The sequence below is a fragment of the Catharus ustulatus genome, chromosome 28, assembly GCF_009819885.2.
Source record: "Catharus ustulatus isolate bCatUst1 chromosome 28, bCatUst1.pri.v2, whole genome shotgun sequence".
NCBI lineage: Eukaryota > Metazoa > Chordata > Aves > Passeriformes > Turdidae > Catharus > Catharus ustulatus.
This window is the reverse complement of record NC_046248.1, coordinates 2,922,328-2,950,290: the sequence shown is the minus strand read 5'-3', so window position 1 is coordinate 2,950,290 and position 27,963 is coordinate 2,922,328. Positions and strand designations below refer to the sequence as shown.

General features: G+C 52.4%; 4 protein-coding genes across 6 annotated transcripts in view; 2 read left to right on the top strand and 2 right to left on the bottom strand.

Moving 5' to 3' along the window:
* Positions 1 to 77: 77 nt before the first annotated feature.
* ACAD8 (acyl-CoA dehydrogenase family member 8) lies at positions 78 to 27,694 on the bottom strand. 2 transcript variants are annotated; one of them, XM_033081810.1, is made up of 13 exons: positions 27,688 to 27,694; positions 17,618 to 17,623; positions 7,964 to 8,252; positions 6,227 to 6,327; positions 5,694 to 5,863; positions 4,963 to 5,072; positions 4,656 to 4,732; positions 4,254 to 4,391; positions 3,507 to 3,642; positions 3,308 to 3,405; positions 3,042 to 3,194; positions 1,908 to 2,010; positions 78 to 855 (listed from the first exon to the last, which is right to left on the bottom strand). In XM_033081810.1, the coding sequence occupies exons 3-13, from the start codon at positions 8,040 to 8,042 to the stop codon at positions 803 to 805; spliced, it is 1,218 nt and encodes a 405-aa protein (XP_032937701.1). In that variant the 5' UTR covers positions 8,043 to 8,252; positions 17,618 to 17,623; positions 27,688 to 27,694; the 3' UTR covers positions 78 to 802. The 2 variants fall into 2 exon arrangements, with proteins under 2 accessions (XP_032937701.1, XP_032937700.1); XM_033081809.1 differs by lacking the exons at positions 17,618 to 17,623; positions 27,688 to 27,694 and having other exon boundaries at positions 7,964 to 8,320.
* Positions 1,986 to 13,987, top strand: THYN1 (thymocyte nuclear protein 1). Of its 2 annotated transcripts, none has more exons than XM_033081815.1 (8): positions 1,986 to 2,070; positions 9,869 to 9,952; positions 10,902 to 11,122; positions 11,549 to 11,617; positions 12,265 to 12,357; positions 12,937 to 13,032; positions 13,529 to 13,679; positions 13,759 to 13,987. In XM_033081815.1, exons 2-8 carry the CDS (start codon positions 9,910 to 9,912, stop codon positions 13,803 to 13,805), a joined length of 720 nt encoding a protein of 239 aa, XP_032937706.1. In that variant the 5' UTR covers positions 1,986 to 2,070; positions 9,869 to 9,909; the 3' UTR covers positions 13,806 to 13,987. The 2 variants fall into 2 exon arrangements, with proteins under 2 accessions (XP_032937706.1, XP_032937705.1); XM_033081814.1 differs by lacking the exon at positions 1,986 to 2,070 and adding an exon at positions 8,235 to 8,321.
* Positions 14,742 to 25,007, bottom strand: VPS26B (VPS26, retromer complex component B). Its single transcript, XM_033081812.2, has 6 exons — positions 24,664 to 25,007; positions 20,911 to 21,067; positions 19,664 to 19,828; positions 18,750 to 18,925; positions 17,995 to 18,137; positions 14,742 to 17,572 (listed from the first exon to the last, which is right to left on the bottom strand). Exons 1-6 carry the CDS (start codon positions 24,884 to 24,886, stop codon positions 17,426 to 17,428), a joined length of 1,011 nt encoding a protein of 336 aa, XP_032937703.1. The 5' UTR covers positions 24,887 to 25,007; the 3' UTR covers positions 14,742 to 17,425.
* The window catches only part of NCAPD3 (non-SMC condensin II complex subunit D3), a 31,449-nt gene continuing 28,724 nt past the window's right edge, over positions 25,239 to 27,963 (top strand). Inside the window, exons 1-3 of the mRNA XM_033081816.2 lie at positions 25,239 to 25,299; positions 26,643 to 26,797; positions 27,547 to 27,709. Coding sequence (XP_032937707.1) covers positions 25,239 to 25,299; positions 26,643 to 26,797; positions 27,547 to 27,709 — 379 coding nt within the window. The remainder of the gene's footprint in view (positions 25,300 to 26,642; positions 26,798 to 27,546; positions 27,710 to 27,963) is intronic.

Sequence of the window (27,963 nt, the reverse complement as noted above, 5' to 3'; positions counted from 1 at the left end):
ACACCTACTTCAAAAATTCCCTGTTACTTCTGTTTAAACACCTGAAATACCATAGAAGGAAATAATTTCCACTCCAGTAACATTTCCATCATTTCTTTATTGATTCCAAACCCAAGAGAAAAAAATAGTTTAATTTACGAATATTTCTACTCCCCTTACATTTTTCACATCCGTGATTTCACTGATTAGAGGCCACAGAGTTCAGTTATTTCTGTACATAACCTTAGTTTTTCATTTGCACTTTTGTGCTGCAAAGGCTTCTTTGAGATCAAGCACCAAGATGTGGTGGGAATACAGAAAACAAGCAGTGGCTGGGACATCAGGAAAAGTTTGCTGGGAAAAGAGGGAGTGGTTCTAGCTAAAGGAGAGGCATCCTGGGATAAAAACACTCTGGTGAACATCTGTTCCTAGGGGTGCTGTGAGAAGTTAATTCCTTCAACATAAAGATTTCAGTGATCCCATGGGCTCAGGCCACACCTCTGCCAGAGGTTCCCATTTCAGTCCTGATTTAACAGAGGTGAGCAGCAGCTCTGGTGTTTCTTTTTCCAAGGCAAGCAGGCCAGGAGAGGGATTTGGAGACAGAGTTTGCATTCACAGCTGTGATTTGTGGCTGCACAATGCCAGCCTGGTGACAGCAGCTCTGCCAGGCACGGTGTGCAGCTGTGCCACCCAGCTGTGCATAAGGCAGGAAGGCTGATTCCACTGGGGATCCCCCTCTCCAGTCCCAGGGAGAAAGCTGGCCAGCAGGGCAGGGAAACAGGCCCAGCTGTAACAGATGGAGGGATTTTTAAGGCTCCTGGCTTCAGCCCTGTAGCAGATTCCTGGCCACAATCATCCTCATGACCTCGTTGGTACCTGCACCAGGATGGGGATGCAAAGGAGACACAGTTCAGGCATGGTCCAATGTGATAACTGAGACTGACAGCACTAGATTTAATCAGCATATACAGTTTGATAACCAAGGTGCCTTGGCAAGAGCAAACAGAGCTTTGGAGATTACAAGATTGGACCAAGTCTGGCTGACAGGAAAGAAGACTGAACTAAGTAGAAATGTAAAGTTTGTCTGTGTGATGTTTAACTAAATGAATGTAGTAAAAAATTACCAGCCTTCCTGAAAATGGTGTATAAACATATGTAGCTCACAGTAAAATTCAGATTCTGATCACAAATGAGTACTCCCTGTCTCTCTCAATTGTCCATAATCCAATATTTTCCCCCTCAAAAGGCCAAGAGAACTCTTCCCTGGTGTGCAGTCACAGCACAGAGAAGCTCTTCCCACCAGCTGAAGTGGCATTTAGGAGGGGCTGGGCTGAAATCCAACTGCCAAGTGCCAGCATTCTGCTTGGGAGAGCTGGTGCTGCTTTTTATCTGGGTGCTGGGAGAATGCAGGACCAGGCATTGAGCAGAACTGGACTTACACCAACATCTGAGCTCTCTGCTTCACATCTAACACACACACAACACAGCCTGCAAACCCATAAGAAAGAGCATGTCCTTACCAGGTACCCTGGGTGCAGGTGAGAGGATTTCAAAGCAGGGAAAACAAAATATTTAGGAGGCCAAACCGAGATTAGAAAAGGCCAGACAGTGTTAGAGACACAATGTCAAGGGGTGCAAACAGACCAGAGTCACAGGAAAGGAATTGTTGGGGATAATCATCACATGATCAGGAGTAATGGGATGAAACTGGACAGAGGCACTGCTAACATGACAACTAAATATCTTCCTCTGCTGTAAGACTCTTAAAATAGCCCAAACTGCTGCCATGCTCGGAGCTCCCAGCCAGGGCACTCACACTCAGAGCACAGCAGGGCTCTGAAACACAACAATCAGCATGTGGGAAGGTGGGGAGGAGTTTTTCTCCTAACCCCACTGCCACCTTCACGTGTAATAGGAGTGTTTTTTACCTTCCAGGATCTGGTGGACTCTGATGTCCCGCACGAACTGCTGCACCGCGTAATCCTTCAGGTAGCCGTAACCGCCGTGCATCTGCAGAGCCTGGTTACAGATCTAAGGGGATAACACTGCTGTGAGGTGACTTGTGGAGGACACGTCAGTGGCAGAAGCTCGGTAAGGACCCAGGAACCTGGGGTCTTTTTTTTTTTAATTTTTTTTTTTTTCTTGGTCACCTAATCGAATTTCTTAAAAACATGGTGTGACCTCTCAAGTAACGTGCTATCACATTACCTGTTTCACATGGACGGTGTTTTTATGTGAACAGCAATGCAGAAATACCCGGGAATGCAGACAGAGATACCCAGGGATGGGAGTTTTTAGGGAATAAATCGATTTTTGCTGCTTTTCTGAGGTTTCTGATGCAAACCCGAACCGCCCGATCGCCACCTGGTGGCCACTCAGGGGAGGGGCTGGCAAGCCGCTGGTTTCCATGGAAACACGACTCTGTGTGTCCTATCCCTCAGTTTGGGATAGAAAACATAAAAACAGCAAAAGTGCAGAGTGCTGAGCACATAAAATAGCTTCTAAACGGCATTGGGCTAGGAAGTGTCAAGTTTTCTTTTTCCCTCTTCTTGCTTTCTCTTTATGGAGACATTTTGATAAGGTAACAAAGTAAGATATTTTTCAAAATGGCAACATCCTTTTCAAAGCAATAATGTAATTTTTCTGCTGTCTATGAAAAACCACTTGCTACCTAGGAACGATCACCCCGAAAAATGCAAATTTACATTAGAAAATAAAAACACTCTGCTCCCTGTGTTGTCTCCCTTTTGCCCCCAACTAGGAAGTGGTTTAGGAAGAACCGCGGAAAGATGTTTTAATTCTCACAGATTAATCCTGCATCCTCCATGTTGTCTTGTAAAACATCCTGTCCTCAAATGAGGCTCATGTTGTGTTATAAAACAGCCTGTCCTCAAATGAGGCTCATGTTGTGTTATAAAACATCCTGTCCTCAAACGATGCTCCTGGCTCTGGGCTTGCCTTTGGGTCGCCACAGCATGAAACTTCTCCCTGATTTCCTGAGCATTAAGGGGGGGGTCTCCAAGCCTCTAATTAGGATGCCAAGTGTTGTTTGAGTGACCTACCCCAAAGCACTCGTCGGTGGCAAAGAGCTTGGCCATGGAGCAGAGCACGGGCGCGTCCTCCCGGCCGTCCTGCAGTGCCTGCGCCGCGTTGCGCACCATGAGCCGCGCTGCCACCAGCCGCGTGGCCATCTCTGCCAGCCGGAACTGCAGGTACTGCCAGAGCCAAGCAAGGGCTGGTCAGCACCCTCACAGGGCTCTCAGCCTGCAGGTAGGGCTCAGGCTGACACTCGGGAAAAGTGTGGGGGCAGAGCTGCTGCAGGGGTTACCTGGTTGTTGGCGAGGGGTTCCCCAAACTGTTTGCGGACACTGAGGTGCTCCTGAGCCAGGAGAACTGAGGCATGAGCGGCTCCTAACGAGCACGAAGCTGGTGGGAGAAGCCAAGGACACAGAATGAATGTGAAGCTGCTTCAGACAGGCAACCAGAAGATCCTGCCCTCCTCCCCTGGCTCTGTTTGCCTTTCTCACCAATGTTTATCCTGCCTCCGTTGAGCCCCTGCATGGCGATGCTGAATCCCTGCCCTTCAGCTCCCAGCCGGTTCCCAACAGGAACAACGCAGTCCTCAAAGATCACAGCCCGAGTTGGCTGGGAATTCCAGCCTACCTGGGAAAAAACAGAGCTCCTTCCAGGGCAGCACAACTCCAACACAGAACCACCAGCCTGCTCCCAGTCCCTTGGTCTCACTGCCACGCTGCCACAAAGCACCTGGGGTCTGCATGGTTTGGCCTCAGTGTGCAAACTGGAATGGGTGTTTTTGAGAAGAGGCACAAATCCCAGGATCTTGATGTTCTTGAGACTAAAATCCTTCACTTACCAAAGGCATGGGTCTTGGGCAAACTTCACCATGCCAGGCTGGGACTCCAATCCCATCCATGAGGAGAGCCCTAATACTTTGCACAGACAAGCTCACTGGGACCACAGGACACAGCCTCAAGCTGTGCAGGGCAGGCTCAGGTTGGACATCAGGAAGAATTTCTCCATGGAAAAGGCTGTCAGACATTGGAATGGGCTGTGCAGGGAGGTATTTGTGTCACCACCCCTGCAGGTGCTGAAGGAATGCCTGGATGTGGCACTCAGTGCTCTGGCTGACAAGTCAGGATCATTCATAGGTTGGACTCAATGGTCTTGGAGATCTTTCCAATCTTAATGATTCTGTGGTTCTGTGATTCTGCACTTCACTCAAGCACACAGGAAGCACAAACCAAGCCTCTTACCTTCTTCTCCTTCTTGCCAAAGCTGAGCCCTGGCATTCCCTTCTCCAGCACGAGGCAGGAGATGCCCTTGGGGCCTGGGCCCCCGGTGCGACACATGACCACGTACACGTCGGTGTCACCTCCCCCGCTGATGAAGGCCTGCAGGAGGGCACAGAGAGAAAAGTGGGGCTTTGGGGTGGTTTTACAAACTAACCCTGAGCCCACAGCAGCAGCTGGCAGGGTACAGAAATGGAGAGGCAAAGACCCCACAGCTGGAAGCGTTTAGGGACCCAGCTGGTGAAAGCTCTGCAGGGCATGTCCTGCCTTGGGAGAATGCACAGAGGTGAGGAGACAGCAGGGATGGGAAGGACAGTGAGACCCAGGCCCCAGTGTGCAGCAGCTTTAGGAGGAGCAAAGAAGTACCTTGGAGCCATTCAGGACGTAGTTGTCCCCTTTCCTCTGAGCTGAGGTCAGCAGGGAAGCTGCATCACTGCCACTCCCTGTTTGAGAGGTATGGAAGCAGCCAGTGAAGCAGAAGATCCAGAGCCTACAAATTCTCCCTGGGATCATACCCTGAGTTTGTACCATGAAATCTCAGCAATCATCATCTGCCCCTCCCCAAATCCACAAACGAATATGGAAAGAAACTTTTCACCTCCAGAGCTTTACAATGTTCATGTCCAGTTAAAGAGAAAGGAGAAGATGTCCTGGTTGAGTTGAGGATGCTCACCTGGCTCAGTCAGGCAGTAAGAGGCAAACTTTTCCATGCTGCAGAGGGAGGGGCAGAACCTGCGCCGCTGCTCCTCGTTGCCAAAGGTGTCGATCATCCAAACACACATGCTGGGGTGGGGGAGAAGGAGCAGCATTCAGGATTGAACACAGGTTGTACAAGAACATCCCTGGCTGAACAGAGGAAAGCTCCAGGGAGCTGAGGCCTGAAAATGTATTGTTACACCTTCCATTCACCACAGACTCACTGCCCTGTGGAACAGCAGGCTCCTGTTTAAGAGCATCAGTCTCCCCTCCATGCTCAGCCCTGCTCCCTCTCCAGAAAACTGCACCTGAGGACAGAGGCAGCATCATTACAGCTCTCTGTGCCCAATGACCTGTCACTGGACATGTCTGTACAAGCAGGACAGCCCTGGGGTCAGGTGGTGCCTCTGGGCTCTGTCACAGCACAGCTGAGGCACAAAGGCTTTTTCCAGGCAGGTTACTATCTATGGACAGCTTAAGTGGCAGAGCAGGGAACAAAATCCAGAACTTAATCCCATCTTGCATACCACAAAGCTAAAATTACTTCTTGGTGGCATCTCAGTATTTGTTTACTGCCATCCAGGGATCCTCCCAGGGATGTGTGTACTCGAGGTCACAATTTAAATATTTAAATAATGAGCAGCAGCGAGGGAGCTGCCTCCAGCTGGATTTAGATGACACCATCCACCCCTGCCCAGACACACTCACTTGTGGATGCTCATGTAAGCTGTGGTGCTGGTACATCCTGTTGACAGAGCTTCAAAGATTATGGAGGTGTCAAGTCGTGACAATCCAGAGCCACCAACGTCTGGTTTCACATAGATGCCACCAAACCCTAGCTGGGCTGCCTTCCTCATCGTTTCCACAGGGAATATTTCCTATTGGGGCAGGCAGAGATATCCCAATGAATATTCAGGGTCAGTTCAATCTCTTTTGGTATCCCTGGGCTACCAGTTCCAGTCTCACCACCCTGCAGAGTTGAAGTCAACTGGGTGGATCAAAGAGGTGGTACCTACACAGACACACTCCATCTTCAGCAGTGAGTACAAGACTCAGGTGACTGCAATAACCTGGCTAGGAAAGCTTCAAGGTATTTCTGATCATTTCCCCCTCCTTCCTACAGCAGCAGCTTCAACAACAACCTCCAGAGCTATTGCAGGAACCCCACAGTGAGACCTAGGGGTGATAACATCCTAAGGGAGGAAAAAGGGAGCAGCACAAGCCTTGTGAGGCTGTCCTACCTTCTCATCCCACTCAGCCATGTAAGGAGCCATCTCCTTGGCAGCAAAATCAAGGGCAACTTTTTGGAATTCCTTCTGGTCCTCAGTCAGTCCAGTGGATGCTAGAAAAGCAGGAAGAGATCAGAACAAGTCTGTTGAGGGAAAGCAGCACAACCAGCTCGTCTACACCCCAAACAATTTCAAGGTGCCCCTTAGCTCACACAAACAGTTCAGGGTCTCTGCTGCAGAGACCATTTCTCTGTTCCTTGGGAATATATTGAACTGTGCTGAGAGTAGGGGCTTTGGGAGGGGCTTCCTTGGGACAAAACAAATCCAAGATCCCAGCTGTCTCTGTCTGCTCCATGGAAAGCCAGGACAGGGGAGCACAGTCCATGGCAGCTGTCACTCCATCTCACTAAGTGTGCTAAAGAAATGTGAGGGAGCAGTGCTGGGACTTCAAAGAAAGGAGGCTTGAAAGCAAATAAAGAATAAAGCAGCCCTTTGGAAACAGCATCTAAAGCTTTAGTTAGACTCTGCATTTGAAACCTGCTGCTTCACCAGCACATCGATCCAAGATTGTTTTGTTTGTTCCTCTCCTGAGATTCACAGGTTTGCTGCTGCCTCAATTTTAAATGTTGTTACATTTAGACATGGAAGCAATTAATCTACAAAGTGTTCTGGAACCACAATGGTTTGGGTTGGAAGGAACCCTAAAGACCATCTTGTTCCAACCACCTGACACCTTCTACAAGACCAAACCTTGTCCAGCTTGGCCTGGAGCACTGCCAGGGATGGGGCATCCACAAATTCTGGGCAACCTGTGCCAGCTGTCAGAGGAATTTCTTCCTAATATCTAACCTAAATCTCTCCTCTTTTAGTTTAAATCCATTCCCCCTTGCCCTGTCAGTCTCTCTATGTAAAAAGCTTTCCTTCATTTTTATAATCCCTGTTCTTTGAGAGATATTCTCTGATTCACTAGCAAATCTGAAAAACCGTGAAACCCTAACAAAGGTAAGGGAGAGACAGGGAGAGGGAGAGGGAAGGACCTTTTTTTGTAGGCTCTGTCCCAGTGCTGAGCAGAGTCTCACAAAGGCAAAGGAGGGACAGGGAAAGACCTTTATTTGTGGACTCTTTAAAGGTGAAAGAGGGACAGGAAGAGGGAAAGAGCTTTTTTGCGGGCTCTGTCCCACTGCTGAGCAGAGTCTTAAAATGCTAAAAGGAGGGACAGGGAGAAGGAAAGACCTTTCTTGTGGGCTTTTCCCATGGCTGAGCACGGTGCAACGAGGAAAAGGGAGGACAGGGAGAGGGAAGGACCTTTTTTGTGGGCTCTTTGCCATGGCTGAGCACGGTGCAACGAGGAAAAAGGGAAGAACAGGGAGAGGGAAGGACCTTTCTTGTGGATTCTTTAAAGGTAAAAGAGGGACAGGAAGAGGGAAAGAGCTTTTTTGCGGGCTTTTCCCATGGCTGAGCACGGTGCAATGAGGAAAAAGGAGGGACAGGGAGACAGAATGACCTTTTTTTGCGGGTTCTGTCCCACTGCCAGCACCCACCCACCGCCGTGACCGGGAGCAGGGCACAGAGAGGAGGGACAGGGGGAGCAGTGACACGGGGGGCAGCGACACGGGGAGCAGCGACACGGGGGGCAGCGACATCAGCTGCTGCGACAGCCAGCTGGGGACATCCCTGCGGGCGGGGACAGGAGGTTGGGAGCCACCGTGTCGCTGTGGGTGTCCGCAGCCCGCCTCCCCGGCCCCTTACGGTCGATGCAGGAGGCGATCCCCCGGCGCCCCAGCAGCAGCCGCGCCGCCCGCGGGGCCGCTCTCCAGGCCATGGCCATGGCCGTGCGGGGCCGCTCCGCTCCCGGCCCGATCCCGGCTCCCGGCTCCGGCTCCGGCGGGGCAGCCTGGGAGCTGTAGTCCTGCCCCCGGCACCGCCCGCCTCCCCCGGGCTGGGAGGGAGCGAGGGGAGCCGGCCCTGCCCCGGCCTTTGCATAGCGGGCACCGCTTCCGAGCGCCGCTTCCTCCTCCTCCTCCTCCTCCTGCTGCTGCTGGTCCCCGCCCGGCACCGCCAGCATCCCCAGCGCCCCGAGCAGCACAGGCGGCAGCGGCCCGGGCCGGTGAGCGGAGCTCGGAGGGCTGGGAAGGAGGGAGGGAGGAAGGGAAAGCTTGGCACGCAAGGTGGAAAAGTTGATGCCAGCCGGCCCTGGCAGGAGGCGGCCGGCTGGGGGCCGTGCAAGAGGGGCAGGGATGGATGGGCCGGCCTGCCCGCGGAGCCGCGGGGGCCGTGGGGCTGGGAGGGGGCTTGGGGAGCGGCCGGCACAGTCCCCCGGCCGGCACAGCCCCCCGGGCCGGCACAGCCCCTCAGCCGTGCACAGCCCCCCGGCCCGGCACAGCCCCTCAGCCGTGCACAGCCCCCCGGCCCGGCACAGCCCCTCAGCCGGGCACAGCCCCCCGGCCCGGCACAGCCCCCCCGGCCCGGCACAGCCCCTCAGCCGGGCACAGCCCCCCGGGCCGGCACAGCCCCCCCGGCCGGCACAGCCCCCCGGCCGGAACAGCCCCTCAGCCGGGCACAGCCCCCCCGGCCGGGCACAGCCCCCCGGCCGGCACAGCCCCCCGGGCCGGCACAGCCCCCCGGCCGGAACAGCCCCCCGGCCGGGCACAGCCCCCCGGCCGGCACAGCCCTCGGCCGGCACAGCCCCCTCAGCCGGGCACGGGCACGGGCACCTGCGGGAGCGCGCCCGGGGGGGCTCGGGCTGGGCGGAGAAGGGGCCGGTCCCGAGGGGCCGTGATGGGCACAGACAGGGACAGAACCGGGGACAGGCAGAGACAGAGCCGGGCTGGGCACAGGCAGAGTCAGAGCCGGGACCAGGCTGGGCACAGGCAGAGACAGAACCAGGACCGGGGACAGGCAGAGACAGAACCGGGACCAGGGTGGGCACAGGCAGGGACAGAACTGGGACCGGGGACAGGCAGGGACAGAACCGGGCTGAGCACAGGCAGAGACAGAGCTGGAACCAGGGTGGGCACAGGCAGGGACAGAACCGGGCTGGGCACAGGCAGAGACAGAACCGGGACCAGGGTGGGCACAGGCAGGGACAGAACCGGGACTGGGCTGGGCACAGGCAGGGACAGAACCGGGACCGGGGACAGGCACAGACAGAACTAGAGCCAGGCTGGGCACAGGACAGCCAGAATGGGGACCAGGCACAGGCAGATCCAGAGCCAGGACCAGGCTGGGCACAGGTAGAACCGGGGCCAGGCTGGGCACAACCAGAGCCAGAATCAGGCTGGGCACAGGCAGAGCCAGAACCAGAATCAGGCTGGGCACAGACAGAGCCAGACCCAGGCCCGGGCTGAGCTCTGGACACAAGCTCAGCTCCCCCTGGCACGCAGAGGGGCTGCTCTCAGCCCACACTCCTCAGGACAGCTCGCAGCCGCTGCCCCGCCAGGCCAGCCCTGCTGCTCGTGTCCATCAGGGCTCCAGGGTGCGGTCCCCAAGCCCTGCCAGTATTCACACTGATAGAGGAAGTGGCTGAGCTCAAGGAAAGATTTATTTGCTCTCCACTCGCCCTACAGTGCTTGCAGCTCTCTGCCTCAGCCATCTCTAGTTTCTTTTTCAGCTGCCTGAAGGAGCAGTAATTCCTCCTCTTCTCTCGTCCATCAGGTGCTTCTCAGTGAGGAGAAGATAATTCAGAGAGACCAGAGATGCCTTGGCCGAGCAGAAAGAGAGACAAAGGAGCAGTAGCAGGTCTGTGCTGACATCCTGACTGATTTAGCATCTCTCATTTGGGGTTGCAGGCTATAGTGAAACTACAGACAGCCGTATTAACCGTCTGTCTGTCACAGGCCGTGTCTTACAGACAGCATTTCCTGTGCCAAATGGGCTGAGCAGCCAAGCGTGACTGAGACAAGCCTGCTAGGTGTGTGATAAGGACAGTGATGGATTCCCAGCACAAGGTGGTTAGGAAATGGATTTCAGGCCCATTTATGCAGAGCTTTCAGGTCCTGCACAGCAGAGTCGGTCAGTCAGAGTACACCCAGTGCAGTGCCAGGAAGCTGATGTGGTACCAGCTGCAAAAATAAAAAGCAAGAACATTGCATTGGAGACATCATGATGAGGTGTTTAAAGTGCAAGATGAAAAAAATGCATACTTGGCTCATCTGTGCCACTTATCTGCTTGATCCATTCTAGCAAACAACCATCCTTTTACCATTTAATCACTTCTTAATAATTAGGGTTTTTTTTGTCTGTGTCCTGAAGAAACAACCGATATGGATTCCTTCTGGACAGGTAACTCAATAGAGGCTGAGATTTCCAGCTCCTGCAGGAATTGAAATAGTTTGGTTTGCTTGGTGAATGTTCCTCTTACTCACCAGATTCACCTTCATCTGCTTTGTTGCCTGCAGCTGATTTCTCAGCAATTAGTTTAAAAAATTCAACTACACTTCATGTGGGCAAACATGGTCTATCCTGAGGTTATTTAATTACTAACTGGGAGTATTAAACTGCATTTTTGCACACACAGAAATGTCCTTATTTCAGATGCAAATTAGAAACACTCGGAATCAGTGGTGCATAATGCTGTTACCTTATCCTGAGCACCTGGGTGCCCCAAACTCCTGCTGCAGTCAAATGTATGAAACCAGCTTGGACAACTAAAAATATTTTTTGAAAAAAAATGTGTATGTCTTTTAAGATAAAAAAGAGCCTGGTGCTAAAATTGCCAAAACTGAGGAGACTTCAGATAAGGAGGAAGAAGAGAAGTCTTCAAAACCTCCAGCTGGGAGCTCCAAGTCAGGATGGAAGAACTGGAAGAAAAAAGAATCTGAGTCTGGGGAAGAAAGCAAGATCACATATTGTCACTGGCTGCTGAAATCAGAGCCTGAGAGCAGGCTGGAGAAGGGGGTGGATGTGAAGGTAAGCACTGGCACCCCCTCACTCAGCAAAGGGACAGCAGCAGGGTCACTCCTGCCCAGCTTTAGGGACAGCAGCTCAGATTGGTTTTTCTTCTCAAAACCCATCTGTCTTCCTGGAAATAGCAAAACAAAATGTTCTTGTCCAAGGTGACAACCTTGGGGTTTCATACATGTAGTACAAGAGGAAATCAGCTCCTCAGGATGCTTGGCTGTTGGTCACAGGAGCAGCATCTAATTTCAGACTCTGCCTTTACACTGCTGCTTTGTAAAGGTTCTCTGTAGGCCCTGTGGGAGACAAAACTGTGTCAAGTTTGTGCTATAATTGAAGGAGCTGCTAGCAACAAATGCTTAGGCTCAGTGCAGACAATGAGACTGTAAAGATCAGAAACCTCCTGAATGAAATCTTCATTTTCATTTCATTTGGCAGTTCAGTGTTGACGACTTGAAAGCTCAGCCTAATCAGACAACCTGCTGGGATGGAGTAAGGAACTACCAGGTAGGAGCACATGGGGGCACTGAAATAGCAGCAGGAGGAAGGTGGCTCTGCCCACAGCTTGTTCCTGTGCCTGAAGCATTTCCTTTTGGGGCACTCTCCCTGTTCATACAGGTTCATTTTGGCAGGGATCTGAAGTTAACTCCTGCTTAGTGGCCTCTAGGTTGGAGGTAGATTCAAGCTGGGGAATATTCTAGTAAATCATCCAGTTTTTCTTTCACTTAGACCAACCTTTGACACCTTACAGCAACTCTGTACTTCCCCTAATCCTGCCAGTTTCACTTTCTGTTCCAAAACAATTCCATCTTTGTTTCCCTGCTGTGTATGATCCCTGTACTATATAGGATTCCCTATTCCCCTACACATGTTCTACTCTGAGTTGTTTGCTGACAACTCTCCTGGGCAAGGGTGGCTGAGCTCCTGAATTCCCACACACTTTCCTGACCAACTGCATCTTGCTCTTTAGCCTTGTTTTTGCTTAATTTCATTCCAACACAAAAACATCTCTATGACAACTGTAGGAAACATTATCTGAGTAATTCTGAAACTCATCTACCTCTCCTCTTGCTGATTCCTATTCTTGGCTGCTTATAATAAAGCCCTGAGAGCTTGATGGAAAGAGCTGAAAGTCTCTTGTTTACTCCTGCCAGGCAAGGAATTTCCTGAGATCCATGAAACTCGGGCAGCAGGCCTTCTTCTACCACAGTAACTGCAAAGAGCCTGGCATTGTGGCCCTTGTCAAGGTGAGTGTTTTGGGCAGAGAAGTGATAAAGAATGGGCTATCAAACAGCTCATTGCTTGTGTCTCAGCACCAAAGAGTGCAGGAGTTGTCCAGTGAGAGCAGGGAATGAGGCCAGGACACCTCAGCTCAGCACTACAGGGCTGACTCAGCCATGTGTCCCCAGAGATGGAACCAAGCTGTGCTGTTTTCCTGCTGACATTTCAGGGCACTCCCAGCCAAGCTAAGTGCTGTTCCACACTGATTCCAACCTGACTCACTCCATTCTAGTCAGCAGAGCCCACAAGGCAGTGGAATAAACCCAGGGCACAGAACAGCTTCTTCTTTAAGAGGAGAACTCATCACAAAGACCATCATCAGCTCCCCAGTTTTCCTCTGTTCCATGTCCTTCCACACTGATCTCCAGCAGGTGATGCTGCACTGACTGTTCTGCACTTCTTCCACCCAAGAAATGTAAAGGAAGCTGTCAGAATGGAGTTCAGGGAAAGCAAGGCTGAATTTTGCCCCAGGATTATTCCTAGTCACACCTTTGCTGACAGGTGTTTTGAACTGGTGGAAACTTTCTTCTCCTTTTGTGCTTCAGATCGTCAAGGAGGCATACCCTGATCACACACAGTTTGATCAGAAGGATCCTCACTATGACTCCACCAGCAGAAAAGAGAACCCCAAATGGTCCATGGTAATGTACTGTATTAAATATAACTGTTCAAGCTCTGTGTGCAGGCCAAGAGAGGGGAGAAGGCTCTTTGCATCATACTGAAAATCTTAAGCTTCTGTCCTGGCTTAGCTGTCTTTTCCTCTCTCTCAAGAGAAAATTCAATCCTGTTTTCTCTGCTTTTTTCCCCTACCCCTTCCAGAAGGCTGCCAAAATGTATCTCCCCAATTTTCAGATCTTGGCTGCAGAGCTGGCCACACATGGCAGAGCCCTGAGTTAGGAAAATGCAATCAAATCTGTAGTTTTGAGGCACATTAAATTGTAAGGAAGGGAGTGTTCATGGGCTGGCTACATCCCACATCTGAATTCTGTATTGTCTGTGACATGAATGCACCTTGCTGGTGCACAGTGCCAACAAATCACCTGCCAGAAATACTGGGAAGTTTCAAATCTTTACCCCTCCAAGATTTTATGGGATGTCTGGAGGCTGTTGTCCCACGTGCTGCCCCTCCCTTGCCAGGTGGATGTGCAGTTTGTGAGGATGACCAAGCGCTTCATCCCCCTGTCTGAGATCAAGGCTCACCACCTGGCACACAAAGCAGATGGGGGCCCCCTCAAGGACATGATGCTCTTCAGCAGGCAACGTCTGTCCATCCAGCCCCTGACACAAGGTGAGAACTTCAGGGACTCTTTGATTCCCTGTCAGACAAGCTGGAAGTTTCACTTACAATTTTTCCTTCCTTACTGCAGAGGAATTTGATTTTGTCTTGAGCCTGGAAGAGGAAAAGCCACATTAAAGCAGCCCAGCTCCCACCCAGCCTGCTGATGCCTCCTCCTCCACCAGCACAACTCTCAAGTTCACCTGCTCAAGCACAGCACCACAAACGTGCCCACACAAGACCTGCAGCCACACGTCCCTTCCCCTGACACACTGTTATTTTTGCTTATTTTTTCAATAAATAAAGCCTTTTGGAATCAACTGTGGCTACTTGAGTTTTAATAGTGGAAAAATCTGTAATTTATCTCTTGAGGAAGGAACAGGTCCATCCTCTTAGTTTAGGTTGGGGTCTAGTGCAGCTCTGTGTACTGCAGAGGGACATTTTTCTGCAGGAGGGAATTCCTGAGTTCTGTCTAGAACCAGAAAATTAAGAATCATTGAATAGCCTGGGTTGGAAGAGACCTTAAAATCATCTCATCCCACCTCCTGCCATGGGCAGGGACACCTTCCACTATCCCAGCTTGCTCCAAGCCCTGTCCAACTTGGCTTTGGACACTTCCAGGGATGGGGCAACCACAGCTGTGCCAGGGCCTTACCACTCTCAGGGAAGAATTTCTTCCCAAAATCCCATCTAAACTGTGTCAGTGTGAAGCTGTCCCCCCTCATCCTGTCACTGCATGCTGTTGTGAACAGTCTCTCTGGAGACAGATACACAAAGCAGATCACAGCCAACTTCCTGCAGGTACAAAAGTTCCCACCTTATTTTAGTTCTGACATCAGGGAAATGGAAGAAAATAAAGCCAGCCTGCTAATTTTTAAGCCACATGGGTCTTCCACCAGCACAGCTGCCAAGCAGTGACACAGCTTAAAGAAAGAGCAAGGATTTATAAAGATAACAAAGGACAAATTCCTCCAGCGTGTTTGGAGAGCTGCACACTGGAACTTTCAAAGAAAAATCTCTTCATACCACAGGAAAAAACCCAACCCAATATAAAACATCACACAAACTCATGCACAGCATTTGACAGCCAGGGCTGGCTCTTTTTAATTGGAGAGACAAAAAAACCCAAGTTTTAAAATACAGCCATTGAAAAGACGACGAATTAAGAAACATGTAAACACAGCAGAGGCTTAATTACAAGTTGTACTGCTTGGTTTGGTACTTGCCCACTCCCCTCTGCCTGGGAGAGAGGGAATGACCCAAGTACAGCACAGAACCACCAGCTCAGGGGGACACGACTGCTCGAGCAGCATCTGCCCCTTCACATGCTCACAAAACACTGTTCTAGAGTACCTTGGCCTGGAGTGACCCCAGCTTCTCTCTAAGGATGCTCAGCACATCTGCTCCACCCCAGACAAACAGAGTGGCTAATGAATGGTCCATCAGGTTCAGTAAAAATGGGAATCATTTCTGAATTCTGGTTCCACACCCAGGGACACGTAGGAAAAATCCCCCAATCAATGTACACACTCATGCACCTTTTCCAGGGGAACCCTCCAGGAATGATGAACAGATGTTGAACAGCCATCCCCTTACAGCCAGGCAATGATCTCACATCCAGTCAGGCAGGAAAGAAAACACTCCTGGAATGCAGAGACATCTCCATCCAGGGGGTTTCTTTCCCACCACATGGCCCACAATCCAGGGGAATAAAGGGAAAAAAGGAATAAAGGCAAGGAGGGAGCTGAAGAAAAGCTTAAGAAGATTCTAAGGGCGCTGCTGTGCTCAGCTCAGCCACAGAAGGATAATTTGTTATCCCCAAGGCTCCCAAAGGAGCTTCACTTGTCCCTAAAGGATTGTGCCTGGCTGCAGCACAGCCAGCTCCCCTGAGGGAGAGAGGGAGGAGTGTCCAAAGTGACATCCAGGGTTCTTTGCCATGGCAGAGGTCCCCAGCCCTGGCACAGCAAGGGGATTGCTGTCTGTAGTGAACTTTTGAGCCTTGGGAAGACACAGCCCCAGCCCATGGCACAGACTCCCCCTGGGGGACAAGCCAGGTCCTCAGGGGTGCACAGCAGAACCATGGGGTGACACAGGCATTCAGCAGAGATGAGAGCATTAGTGTCCTCTACAGAGCCAGACTGGCCAGCTCTACTAAAAACCACAACCTTACACGTGGTCAGGAAAAGATAACTTACTTTGGCAAGCAGAAACACACATTTATCACTGAAATACAGTAGCTGTCATTACATAAAAAGCTCCCCTTCCCACCCCAGCCCCACTCCCTCCACTGAACAAAGCAGAAACTTCCATCTCCCAGCTGCAAGACACCTGCTCTACATTCAGCTGTAGGACAGAGGAACTTGATTCCAGAGCCAGAAAGAAGCTGGACAAATTAGAGAGCCACAAACTCAGGGAAATCCAGACAAACCCTACTAGACAGAGCTCATGTCCCAGCACTTAGTGCAGGCTTTTCTCTCCCTTGGGTAGGAGGTGTCAGCACCTGCTTGTTGGAGGGCAGCTGAACAGCATGGACATTCTCCAAACTCAGTCCATCAAGCCTACAAAGCCACATCTGGTTTTTAATGGAGGAGTGACTTCCTTCTGGGAATGTGCTCATGAGTCTACTTAGCTGAAGGCTAAAAGCAGCTTATTTAAAAAAAAAAGAAAACCCACATTCAGGTTCTCAGTTCATTGCATGCTCTCAGACCTCGCTGGTGACTTCAGCTCAGGCCTCAGGAATGTGTGTCTGGAATCAGAGCTCTGCCACCCTCCCAGGTGCTGCTTGGCTCCTTCCAGCAGCCCACACAGGCCTGTTTGAGCCTCCCACAACAACTGCACCAACGTTCTGTCCCCACTAATGCTCGTCCTGCAGGCAGAGGCAGCAAACCAGACCCCACACACGTGTCCCCACGCTGCTGTCCGTCCCAAGGACACAGACACGGGCAGGGCAGCACAAACCCACCCACAGGAGAGTCCCAGGAACTCCAGAACTGCTCTCTGAAGCAGCACCTGGGAGCTGCACAACAGCAGCTTGGGAGAACTCAGCTGCCAGGACAGGACTAGGAAGGCACAGCTCATGGCCAGGAGCCTTCCTGCCCCCTCTTGTTGCCCACCCAGCAGCACTGGGACCGTCACCGCTCTGCCCACACATCTCAGTCCCTCCTACCAGCCACAGCTCCTGCTGGGACACAGCCCGTGCTCCCCGTGCTGGGTGGCAGTCCCAGGGCTGAGCCACCTCCACCATCCAACTGCTTGTGGCAAGGAATCCAACGCCAGCACGAAGAGGAAGAAGGGGAAGCAGCGAGGGGACGACACCACAAGATTTCCAGCAGGCCACGCCAGTCTCTGATCCCTCCTCCAGCATCCAGCTAATCACGGGCAGCTCTCCCCAGGGAAGATTTCGGAAAGGCAAGAAAAAACATCCATCCTACAGAGCCCCAAAGCAGCCTCCCCATGGGGGGAGAAGCACAGGCTGGGCCTCCAGGTGCTCTGTCCTTCCCTGCTGCCAGGCCGAGGCTCTGGGGGCACAGGGGAGATGGGGCAGCTCCGGACACGGCCTCGGAGCAGCTCCAGCCCGGCTCCAGAGGAGCGCACGGATTGGGAAGCGCCGCCAGCGCTCCAGCTCGCCGAGCCCTCCCGCCCCATCCCGCCCCGGCCGTCCTTCGCAGAAAGGAATGAAGTCAAATCGGGAATTGGTTTCTGTGCAGTCTCTGGGCGTTTCCCCCGCGGTGCCGCAGTGCTGGGGCTGTGCCCTGGGCTCACTGGCGCCCGTTGTTCTCCGCGGGCTGCGCGGGCGCCTTGGCCTCGCCGTGCGAGGACGAGCCCTCGAAGCGCTGCGACGCGATGGCAGCCTGGTGGGACATGCTCTTCCTCACGATGTCCCCTTTCCTCCACAGCACCACCTCCTGCAGGGACACGGCCAAGCCTTGTCAGGGCTCTGCTGCTGGGACCTGCTGCTGCCCCACCCAGCCCCGCAGGCTGAACCAGGCTCGCTGCTCCACCCTCAGCAGGACACACCTGGCAGTGCAGCTGCCCAAAATCTGGGTAGAGAGCTCCTGCCTGGGGTCAGGGCACACAGGGGACATCCACAGCAACTCTGTCCTAGTGCCACTGATAAGGTGAAGCACAGAAGCTCCACCACTGAGCAAAGAAGAAATCCCAGACAGGCACATTCCAGACTCCTCCCCACCACCACACACATCTGACCTGCATGGACATTCTTCTACATCACCCTTCCACCTGATGAATCCCAAATTCCCAGTAAGTCCTTGTAAAAGCATCCCAATCACCCACTCACAGGCCCAAGAACAGCAGCTCTGTTTCTCACCTGCTGTTTGAAGTAGCGTCTCTCCTCCTCATCAATCAGCACCAGATTGAGGTAATAACGCACAGAGAACTTCTTGTTGATGTCCCTCATTGTTGGAGTCAGCTCATAGCCAGCCAGGAAGAGCCTGATGGGAATGGACTCCCCTGGAAAGGGCACAGAGCTGTCAGCACAGACAGGATGCAGACAGAAACCAGGAGAGCAGCAGTGAAACACAAACTCACACGGCCACAACCTTTGTCATCACTTCCACAAGTGGACTAACATGAGCTAGAAGACCTCAACTCCCTTCAGAGAGCAGCAGGTCCACAGCCAGATCCTGCCCTTGCTGACAGCTATCCCAGCTCCACTCTAACAGCACAGGACTCTTTTGGGACCTGCATCAACACAGCACTGGAGGAAAAAATGAGTAAGGTGACATTTTCTCTGGCAGGTGACTCTGCTGGGCAGAGGAACAGTGGCACAGGAGATGGGCACAGAGCAAGAACTCCCTCTCTGCTCTGAGCTGCAGCAATGCCAGCTGGTGGCCCATGCCAACTGTGAATTTACAGCTGGTTCTGCCACTGCTTCATCAAAAGAATCAAGTCATTGCTACTCATTCTGCCTCAGTTTCCCCTTCAAGAAAGGGGATCAGATCAATGCCCTGCTCTGATCCCACCAGAACAGGATGCTGAGCACAAAGAAGATTCTGCAAGAGTCATTTTCCCACCCCAAAAGCCTCCAGAAGAGGAACCCTGGGGGCTCCTGTTCCCTCTCACCTCTCACAGGTGCCCCATCCATGATCTCGTACTTGGCTATGGTGTCGTTCTCGTGGTACACGTTGGGCCCTGTCCCCGTCGTCTCCCTCTTGATGATGTCTATCTCCATGTGCTTGATCTTGATCCTCACCAGCAGGAAGTAGATCTTCCCCACAATCACATCTTTTAAGTGGTACCTGACATGAGAGGGGAGAAAACACCAGGATCAAACCCTGTGCAGCAGAGCTGACGTGCAGGAACTTGCTGGGCAGGCACTTTGCTCTCATCCACAGCAGATGGCAAATCAACCACCCCCACCAGCAACCAGCCCTTCATTCCCATCCTCTGCTCTTTTGGAAACCCACAAGAACATTTAGCATGAGCAGATAAATTAAAAACATCACTTCAGGCTGAATATCGGCAAGAAACCCCTGTAAGAGCAAAGGCTACAAACTCAATATTCTAGATCAATTAAAACCCACCCAAATCACAGAATCATTTAGGTTGGAAAAGACCTCTGAGATCATTGAGTCCAACCTTTGGCCAACCACCACTTGCAGGGAGATCTGCCAGCACCAGCTGGGAAAGATGCTCTAAGAGTAGTTTAAAGAGTTCTTCCCAACTTCTTTGCTGGAGTTAACTCCTACTTCAGCTGTATTGCCTGGTAAGGAGCAAACACTGAATTCTGGAGACACCTGGAGGTACTGAGGATACAGGGAGTGGGAAGTTACAGCACGAATTTCATGCTGTGCTCCAGGCTCAGTGAACCACAGCCATTGCTTCCCACCTTGATCCAGACATAGGGGAAGGAGAGGAGCCTATGGATCAGGGAGGATCTGAGCTCTCTCCCAGCCTCTCTCCAGCACATGATGAAATTCCTCTGAGGAAACCTCTAGCAGGTCCCCACAGCCCCCAGCTGCTCCTGAGACACTCACTTGGACTTGTTGTACTCGAACTCGATGTGCAGGCAGTCCTCAATGCCCACCTCCATCTTGATGGAGGAGTTGAGCTCGGGGTAGGTGCTCAGGGTGTGCACCACGATGTCCATCTCCTTGACCACGTCGTTCAGCCTGCGGCTCACGGTGGCACGGAGGAAATACCTGCAGGGACAGTGCCCTCCCATCAGGGTCACACAGGGGGCAGCAGGGACAGCCTGGCTTGGGCTGCACTGTCCAAGCAGCCTTACTACACAGATCCATGTAAAGAGCTGAAAGGTGTTTGGTTGCAAATCTAAATAAAACATGATCAACTCAACAGATCCACTGAGAAAGTTCCTTTTTCCCAGTGAAGTTTGGAAACTTCTCCTTGGCAAAGATGAGCTGCTCAGTTCAGCTCATGCACAGCTGAGACAAGGCTAAGAGGATTTCAAGAGCAGGGGAATGTCCAAAGGGACAAAATAAACAGGAAACCAAAGAATTGCCACAGGCAAGCAGAACAGCAAGGAAGCTCCTCTTCCCATGTCATTTACTTTCTTTTAGTCCAGGTCTGAACAAAATAAACCCAGAGCAAAAGAGCCCCCAGCTCTTTACATGTACCTGCCCCCGGAGCTGCCAGCACCCCACACTGGAAAAGACAGAAGGGAATTTCCAGATGGAAAAGCAGGCTCCTCTCAGCTTCCACACATTTGTGAGCCCAAGTTACCTAAGCCCCATTTTGAGGATCTGAGGAACAGCCTGCACATGTTAAAACCACTGCCCTTTTGCAAGATTACATCAGGCTGCACAGCCACACCTCCCAGTGAAGATCTCAGACCTTTCCAATCCCCACTTTGAAGCCAGTGAAAGCATTTTGAGTCAATTGAGAGGCTCAATATGAAATATCATTTTTAACATATGAACAAGGCACAAGCGAAGCATCTGTTTGCATACAGAGCACAATTAAAGTTGACAAGACTGATTACAGCAAATAAAAATCCCCACTGGAGACTAAACCAAACAGTTTATTTTGATTTTTTGAATTATCAAATAAATTAGCAAGTATTAGATTCAGAAGGGGCTGATTTCTCTTGTCACTCAAAAGGGGAAAAACAAACTCCATAAAGAGCCTGATGCACGCTTGTAAAATAAAGTCTTCAAAGCAGCCTTTTACAATTCAGCCCCAAAATTAATTTGGAGTTCTGCATCATCAGATGTATCAGCACTCAGAGAGAGCAGAACTGGGGCCAGCCAGGGCAGGGACTCACCGTAGCTTCACGTTCTGCCCCGTGTAGGACTCGTAAGGTTTCTCCACGTGCGTGAACTCAAAGTCAAATGTCTGTGACTGGGTGAATTCCCCAGGCCGGGCCAGGTCCTTCACCAGGGACACGAACTCGTGGTGGTTCCCTCGGTCATAGTAGAGCTCTAGGGAAATGGAAATCCAGGTTAAGCTTAACCCCATGTGACACAGGAGATTTTCAGCAATTGTCCAGGTCACTCCTTCCCTGAATACCATTCACAGAACCAGGGAAGCCTCTCCATCAGAGCCACGTGCAGGCCACAACTTTTCTGCCTTAATCAGGAAGGAAAAGGTCCACACACCATCCTTTACTACAATAAATGAAGAACTTCTTTGGGGAGACATGGTAGCCTATAATCAATATTAAATACGGTTTGCAGCTCGTATAAACCCTCTCAATAATTTTCTGCGCTGTATTCCAGGCCAAAGGCATTGCCACTGTGAGGAAAAACCATCACTGCTTGTGTGGAACAGAGTGACAGAGCAAAACCAAAGGGACAGGAGGATTCCAACTGCTCTTGCAACAGCAAAGAGCTTGAGTGGCCTTGAGCAGCAGCAGGGAATAAATGACAACGCTGATCCTGCTGCACAGCCACCCTGAGTGTGGGGAGGCAGCTGAATCCACAGCTCCTCCAGCCCATGGACAACACATCAGTGGCCATGTGAGCACGGTGAGGGAAGAGCTCTCACTCCTGGGAGCACTGCTCAAACCAGCTCAAGTGACCAGCATTGCCTCATTCTTCCCCACAACCTTCCCACAGCAGCAGGAAACTGAAGGTTTCCTCATTTAATGAAAGCAATCCTCCACACCTCCACCGAGTTTTCTGCCTCAAGACAAAGCAGCGTAACCCTTAAAACTCTGCAATTTGCATGAACAGCTTGGGATTACCCAAAACCATCAATGAAACCTGCCCTTCCCAGCCCTGTGTGTGAGCCTGTGCCTACAGGACACCCACACAGCCCTTCTGCAGAGGCAAACCCTTTCTGCTTAGATGAGGCAACAAAAACCTAAGTCATCACACAATCACACACACACAAGCTCAGTGTCAGCACTAAACAGTGCAGAGGAGGCTTCTGAGAGGTATTAGAGGTGCTCAGGAGCTGCAGTTCTGCCCTCCTTGAGATGCACGATGAGATTTCAGCTTTTAAGTGATGCCTGTTTGTCACAGCCCTTTGCTCACCTTATCTCTCTAATGGAAATTTTGGCACTGGAGCTTTCCTCACTTACGCACAACAGCAAATGTCACCAAGCCCTTTAGGCTGGGCAGGTGACATAAATAACCAAGCCTCTCTCTGTGCACTGGATTTGTGTGTCCACTGAGAGGAAAGTGCTGGCTGATGTGACAGGGAGAAGCCACGTGCCTGCAGAAAAAGAGGAATCAGCCCAGACCATCGTGACACAAGATACAGAAGGCACAAATCAAACTTAAAGCAAAGGGGAGGAAAATGGCAGTGCACTGAGTTCTCTGCTACCTCAGAAGGTCATGCTTGGCACCCTGCAGCCTTAAGCAGAGTGATGTTTCCCACACTCCAGCCTGTCAAACAGGTATAAGCTGTAATTTCAGCTTTTCAGAGCTATAAGGTTTCCAGACTGAGAAAATAACCTGCCAACATTTTGATGGCTTGCTCAGGCCACAGCCACCAGAGGTGAAACCATCTGGAATGGGTTCTGTGCTCACCTGAGAGCAGGCAGGACCCAGCACTCACAGTCTGGCCTCTGGCACCTGCTCTGGAGCAGCCTCCCTGTAAAACATCCCTTCTTCACATCCCAGCCCTCTCTGTAAACTGTCTCACCTCCACGCTGACCTTGTGGCAGCAAGAAGTCAGAATACAAGAGATAGAAAGCACTGAGAAGTGCAATTAGTGGTACAAACTTCACTGATTTATCTAAGAGGCCTGAGGGGAATAATGACAAATGTGCAGCCACAGCAGCTCTAACACACCCTGCTTGGGCAATAACGTGCATACAAAGCAGTTATTCCACACAGGCATGGCTCAGAAATCTTCCAAAAAGGGGAATGAGGAGCAAGCAGAGACAGCAGAGCAGGAAACAAAGTTCATGCTTAATTTTTGCTGGCAAGCATATCAATAAGAGCTCATAACCTGGCTCCTGGTGAACAGCCTCATGGACACTCCATCATTTACACACTCCCTTCCTTTCCAAAAACCAGAACCAGGCACAAGCAAACCGAACAAAACTCCCAAACAGCAGCATCAGGGTTGGGTGGGAACCCTCCTGCTCACCACACGATTTGCAATGCAAAGGCTGCAGGCCCCTGGCTCCAGCAGTGATTTTGGGGTTCAGAGCCAAGCACAGAGAGCCGCAGATGCGAGGCCTCGCACGCAGCCACATCACTGGGAAGGAACATCCTGAACTTATTTTGGCTTGTGGGACTCGAGGCATGTCCGTGGAGCACGGACAGCTCCGCTCCGATGGACGAGTGGGCGTGGCAGCTGCCGTTCCTCCACGAAAGCAGGAAATATTAAACCTGAATTGGTTACACGCACAGATAACCACAAGTTTTGAACAACTTGAAGTCAACCGTGCAGGGATGCGTGGAGCTGAAGGTGCGATCAGCCAGGCTGAGCCTGCGGGCCTGAGGAAAGGGGATGCACCCAGGTAAAAGGGACATAAGGATGAAAAGCAGCCCATCAGCACCCTCAGCATCCCCAGGAGGATGGAGCAGGGAGCAGGCAGCCTGGGGAGCAGGGCTGGCAGCAGGACGGAACCAAAGCGTGCCCGGCTCGGAGCCGAAATCCGCGACCGAGCAGAAGCGAGAAACTAGGACAGGAGAACAATGACCTGGAAAAGGACTGGAATGCCCTTCCTTCTGCCAGGGCTCAAGCCTGGAGAACAGGCCAGGCTGCCCAGCTCGGAGGGCAGAATAATGTGAGGCAGCCGTGGGAACGCAGCGTGCAGCCGAGCATTGCTTGGGAGCGAGAGGAACCAGCTCAGCACCAGTGGGATCCCAGTGCCATGGGGCACAGCAATGCCACCAAATCCCCAGTATCAGTGGGATCCCAGTGCCATGGGACACAGCAATGCCACCAAACCCCAGTGGGATCCCAGTGCTATGGGGCACAGCAATGCCACCAAACCCCCAGTACCAGCGGGATCCCAGCGCCATGGGACACAGCAATGCCGCCAGAGCCCCAGTACCAGTGGGATCCCAGTGCCACGGGGCACAGCAATGTCACCAAACCCCCAGTACCAGTGGGATCCCAGTGCCATGGGACACACCAATGCCACCAAACCCCCAGTATACCAGTGGGATCCCAGTGCCATGGGACACAGCAATGCCACCAAACCCCCAGTACCAGTGGGATCCCAGTGCCATGGGACACAGCAATGCCACCAGACCAACAGTACCAGTGGGATCCCAGTGCCATGGGACACAGCAATGCCACCAAATCCCCAGGACCAGTGGGGTCCCAGCACTGTAGGGCACAGCAATGCCCCCAGAGCCCCAGTACCAGGGGGGTTACCATGGGCTGCAGTGATGCTCCCTGGCCTCTCAACCCCAGCAATGCTCTCTGAACCCCTGGCACCCATGGATCTCAGCACCATGGGGTCCAGCAGTGCTCCCCAGACCCTCGGCCCCCGTGGGTACCCCGATGCTGTGGGATGCAGTGATGCTCCCTGGACCCCCGGCCCCAGCGATGCTCCCGGCACCCACGAGGGGCACCAGGGCCAGCCGGGCCCGCAGGCCGCCCCGCTCACCGATCTGCCCGATGAACTCCACTTTGATGCCCTGGTGCTCCAGCCGCTTGTTGGGGTTCTTGAGGGTGAGGACCACCCGCCCCGACACGGTCTCGCCGTCGTAGAAGAGGAAGTATTTCTCCTTCTTGCCCTCCTCCGTCTTGTGCTCCACCCGCCGCCGGCTCTCGGCGTCGCTCAGCACCAGCTCCAGCTCCGGGCTCTGCCCGAACCCGAAGAAGCTCATGGCCCCGCGATGCGGGCGGACCCCGCGGCCCCGCTGGCGGATCGCAGCCGGGGCGGGGCTGCGCGGGGCGGCGGCGGCGACGCCGGGGAAGGGACCGGGAAAGGGACCGGGGAAGGCACCGGGGCGGCGGCGGCAGCGCGGGGGGGCCGCAATGCGGCAGCGCTGCCGGGGCGGCGGCGGCCGGACCCGCGCACCGCGCACCGCGCACCGCGCACCGCGCACCGCGCACCGCGCACCGCGCACCGCGCACCGGCAGCCCCGCCCGGCCCGGCCCGGCCCGCCCCGCTCCTTCCGGGGCAGCGGCGATTGGCCCGGCCCGGCCATTGGCGCGTTCGAAGCGGGCGCTGGCGGGATGGCTGCGAAGCGGCTGCGGAGCGCGCTCGGCGAGTGGCGGCTGCCGGACGTGGATACAGGTGCGAGCTGGGGTCGGGATGGGGGTCAGGGTCGGGATTGGGATAAGGACCGGTGTCCCGAGCTCTGTCCCGGTCCTGGTCTCGGTTCTGGTCTCTGTTTTGGTCCCCGTCTGGGTCTCTGTTCCGGTCCCGCTCTCTGTCATGGTCTGTGTTCCGGTGTCTCTGTCTCTTTCCCGTTCTCTTTCTCTCTGTCCTGGTGTCGGTTCCGGTCCTGGTCCAGGTCTCTGATAAAGTCCCGCTTTCTGTCTCTGTCCCGGCCTTGGTGTCAGTCTGTGTCCCGGTCTCTCTCTCTCTGTCCCGGTATTGGTGTCAGTCCCGCTCCTGGTGTCGGTTCCGGTCCTGGTCCGGGTTTCTGTCCCGGTCCCAGCCTTAGTGTCAGTCTATGTCCTGGTCTCTGTCCCTCTCCTGTACTCTCTCTTTGTCCCGGTATCGGTTTCCGTCCTGCTCCCGATCTCGGTTCCGGTCCTGGTCCGGGTTTCTGTCCCGGTCCCAGCCTTGGTATCAGTCTATGGCCCGGTCTCTGTCCCGGTATCGGTGTCAGTCCCGGTTCCTCTGTCTCGGTTCCGGTCCCAGCCTTGGTGTCAGTCTGTATCCTGGTCTCTGTCCCTCTCCCGTGCTCTCTCTCTGTCCCGGTAACGGTGTCAATCCCGGTCCCTGTGTCTCTGTCCCGGTCCCGGGGCTGGCTCCTGGCACTGACAGCGGCTGCCCTTGGTGTGCCCGTGTCCCGCTGGATTTGGGTATTCCATGTTCCGTATTTGGGATGAAATGTTTTGGAGAAATCTCGCCCCTGGTGCTTATAAACCGTAGAAGGGTTACCTGCACCGCTAATCAGTGGCTTGTCTTTATTTTCTTCTCTCTTCACTCAGAGTCAGGATTAAAAACACGAAAGAGACAAAATTTCTCGTGTTTGGACTTGGTTGTTTATTAAGTCTTACCTAAAGCGTAGAGAGTTCTGCAACACTTCTAGTTACCAGCTAAAAGTGAGCAAAAAGAGGACCTGAATCTAGCTCGTTACAAGATCTTTTACAGTTAAACAGTCCAATAAATAACTAACATCTTGATTATTTATACTTTTGACCCAATAACCAAACTCCTGTAACTCGTAATTTACCTATTACTATATTCTAAAACCTTCAAATTCCAAACCCTTCACCATGTGAAATCACACACTTCTATTTAACTGCATACCCATGATTTTAACTCCATCACTCGAATTTGGAAGCCTTCTCCAAGGCCTGAGGACAAAAGCAGTGTTCTCCTGGGGGTCAGTGCCAGAAAGCTCAAAACTCCCAGGTTTCTGGGTTCCAGCAATAAACACTCTTTTTTTTTTTTTTTCCTCTCAGTATGGGTGGACGCAGTGTGGGATCTGGATTTCATGGACACCGAGCCTCTGGATGCCCGGATAGCAGAGGAGATCCCAGCCAATGGGCTCAGCACCTTCACCTGCCTGTACCAAGCTCTGGAGCCCTTTGCTGCTGGGGACCAGGACAGCAGAGAGGTGACATTACCTGAACACAGTGCCAGCCACTCTCACTTTCTCTTTGTCACATCTGCCTTGCCTTTAAATTCACAAAATATTAAAAAACCATTTGAGCAATTCTTGCTCTGTGTGCTGGAATGCTTCAGAAGGAAGCTATTCCCAAATTTTAATGATATAACTTACCATAATATTAAGTATCTATATTGTTATGTATTACAATTGTTAAAACACTTTTTAAAGCATAGAATACATGTGGAGTTGGCCATGGTGGTGTTGCCTGGAAAGGCTGACCTGGAACAGAAACTAGACAGAGCAAAAGGAATAAAATAGATATTTATTGAATGGATTCACCTTGGGCTGTGCAAGAGCCTTGCTGGGGTTACACCCAAATCAAATCCCAGATGGATCCTGGTCTTGAGTCTACACTTTTATAAGTTTTGGTTCATCTGCATCTTGGGGTCAATTATCCAAGCACAGCCCCAGGCTATGAAGTCTCAGCCCCCTTTCCCTCGCTGGTGTTTCTGATTTTTGGGTACCAGTTGTCCTTGATTCTCTACCTGGAAAGGAATTTTTTGTCACTCCCCTGTGAAGAGAATTCACTGAGACCTCACATGAAGTTTCAGAGTTACACACTAAGCAACAGAGATTCTGAAAAATATAAAAGCTAAACCCCAAGGCATCAATGGCACGTGTTAAAATCTGAATTCTGGCTAGTTTTGGACATCCATGCTATTATGGGATTCCTCACTGTTCCTCTTTTGTCTCAGAATGTCTGGACCTTGTTTGCTGAGAACAACCTGTCCCACCAGGCCCTGGTGGCTGTGCTGCATCACTTTGTGCACGTGGGCCAGCAAAAAAGAGCGAGTGCACAGCAGAGGGTGTTTGGTGTGCACTCAGCTGGGCTGTACCTGCTGCTGCTGGAGATCCCAGGTGAGCCTCAGGACGTGCCTCTTCCTGCCTGGGCACAGCACAGGTCGGGCAGGATGGGCTTTGCAGCAGTTCCAGGTGGAACAAGTGTTGTGTTGATGTCCCTGAAATCCTCAGGGCTGAGTGGTGTGAGTGCTGAGCAGTGCTGGGGGCAGCCTGGCCTCCTGTCCCAGAGGGGTTTAGTGGCCTCAGTGCAGGTCTGTGTCCTGTGACAAGGTGACAGAATGTGCACAGTGCACACAGCTGGAGCCACACAG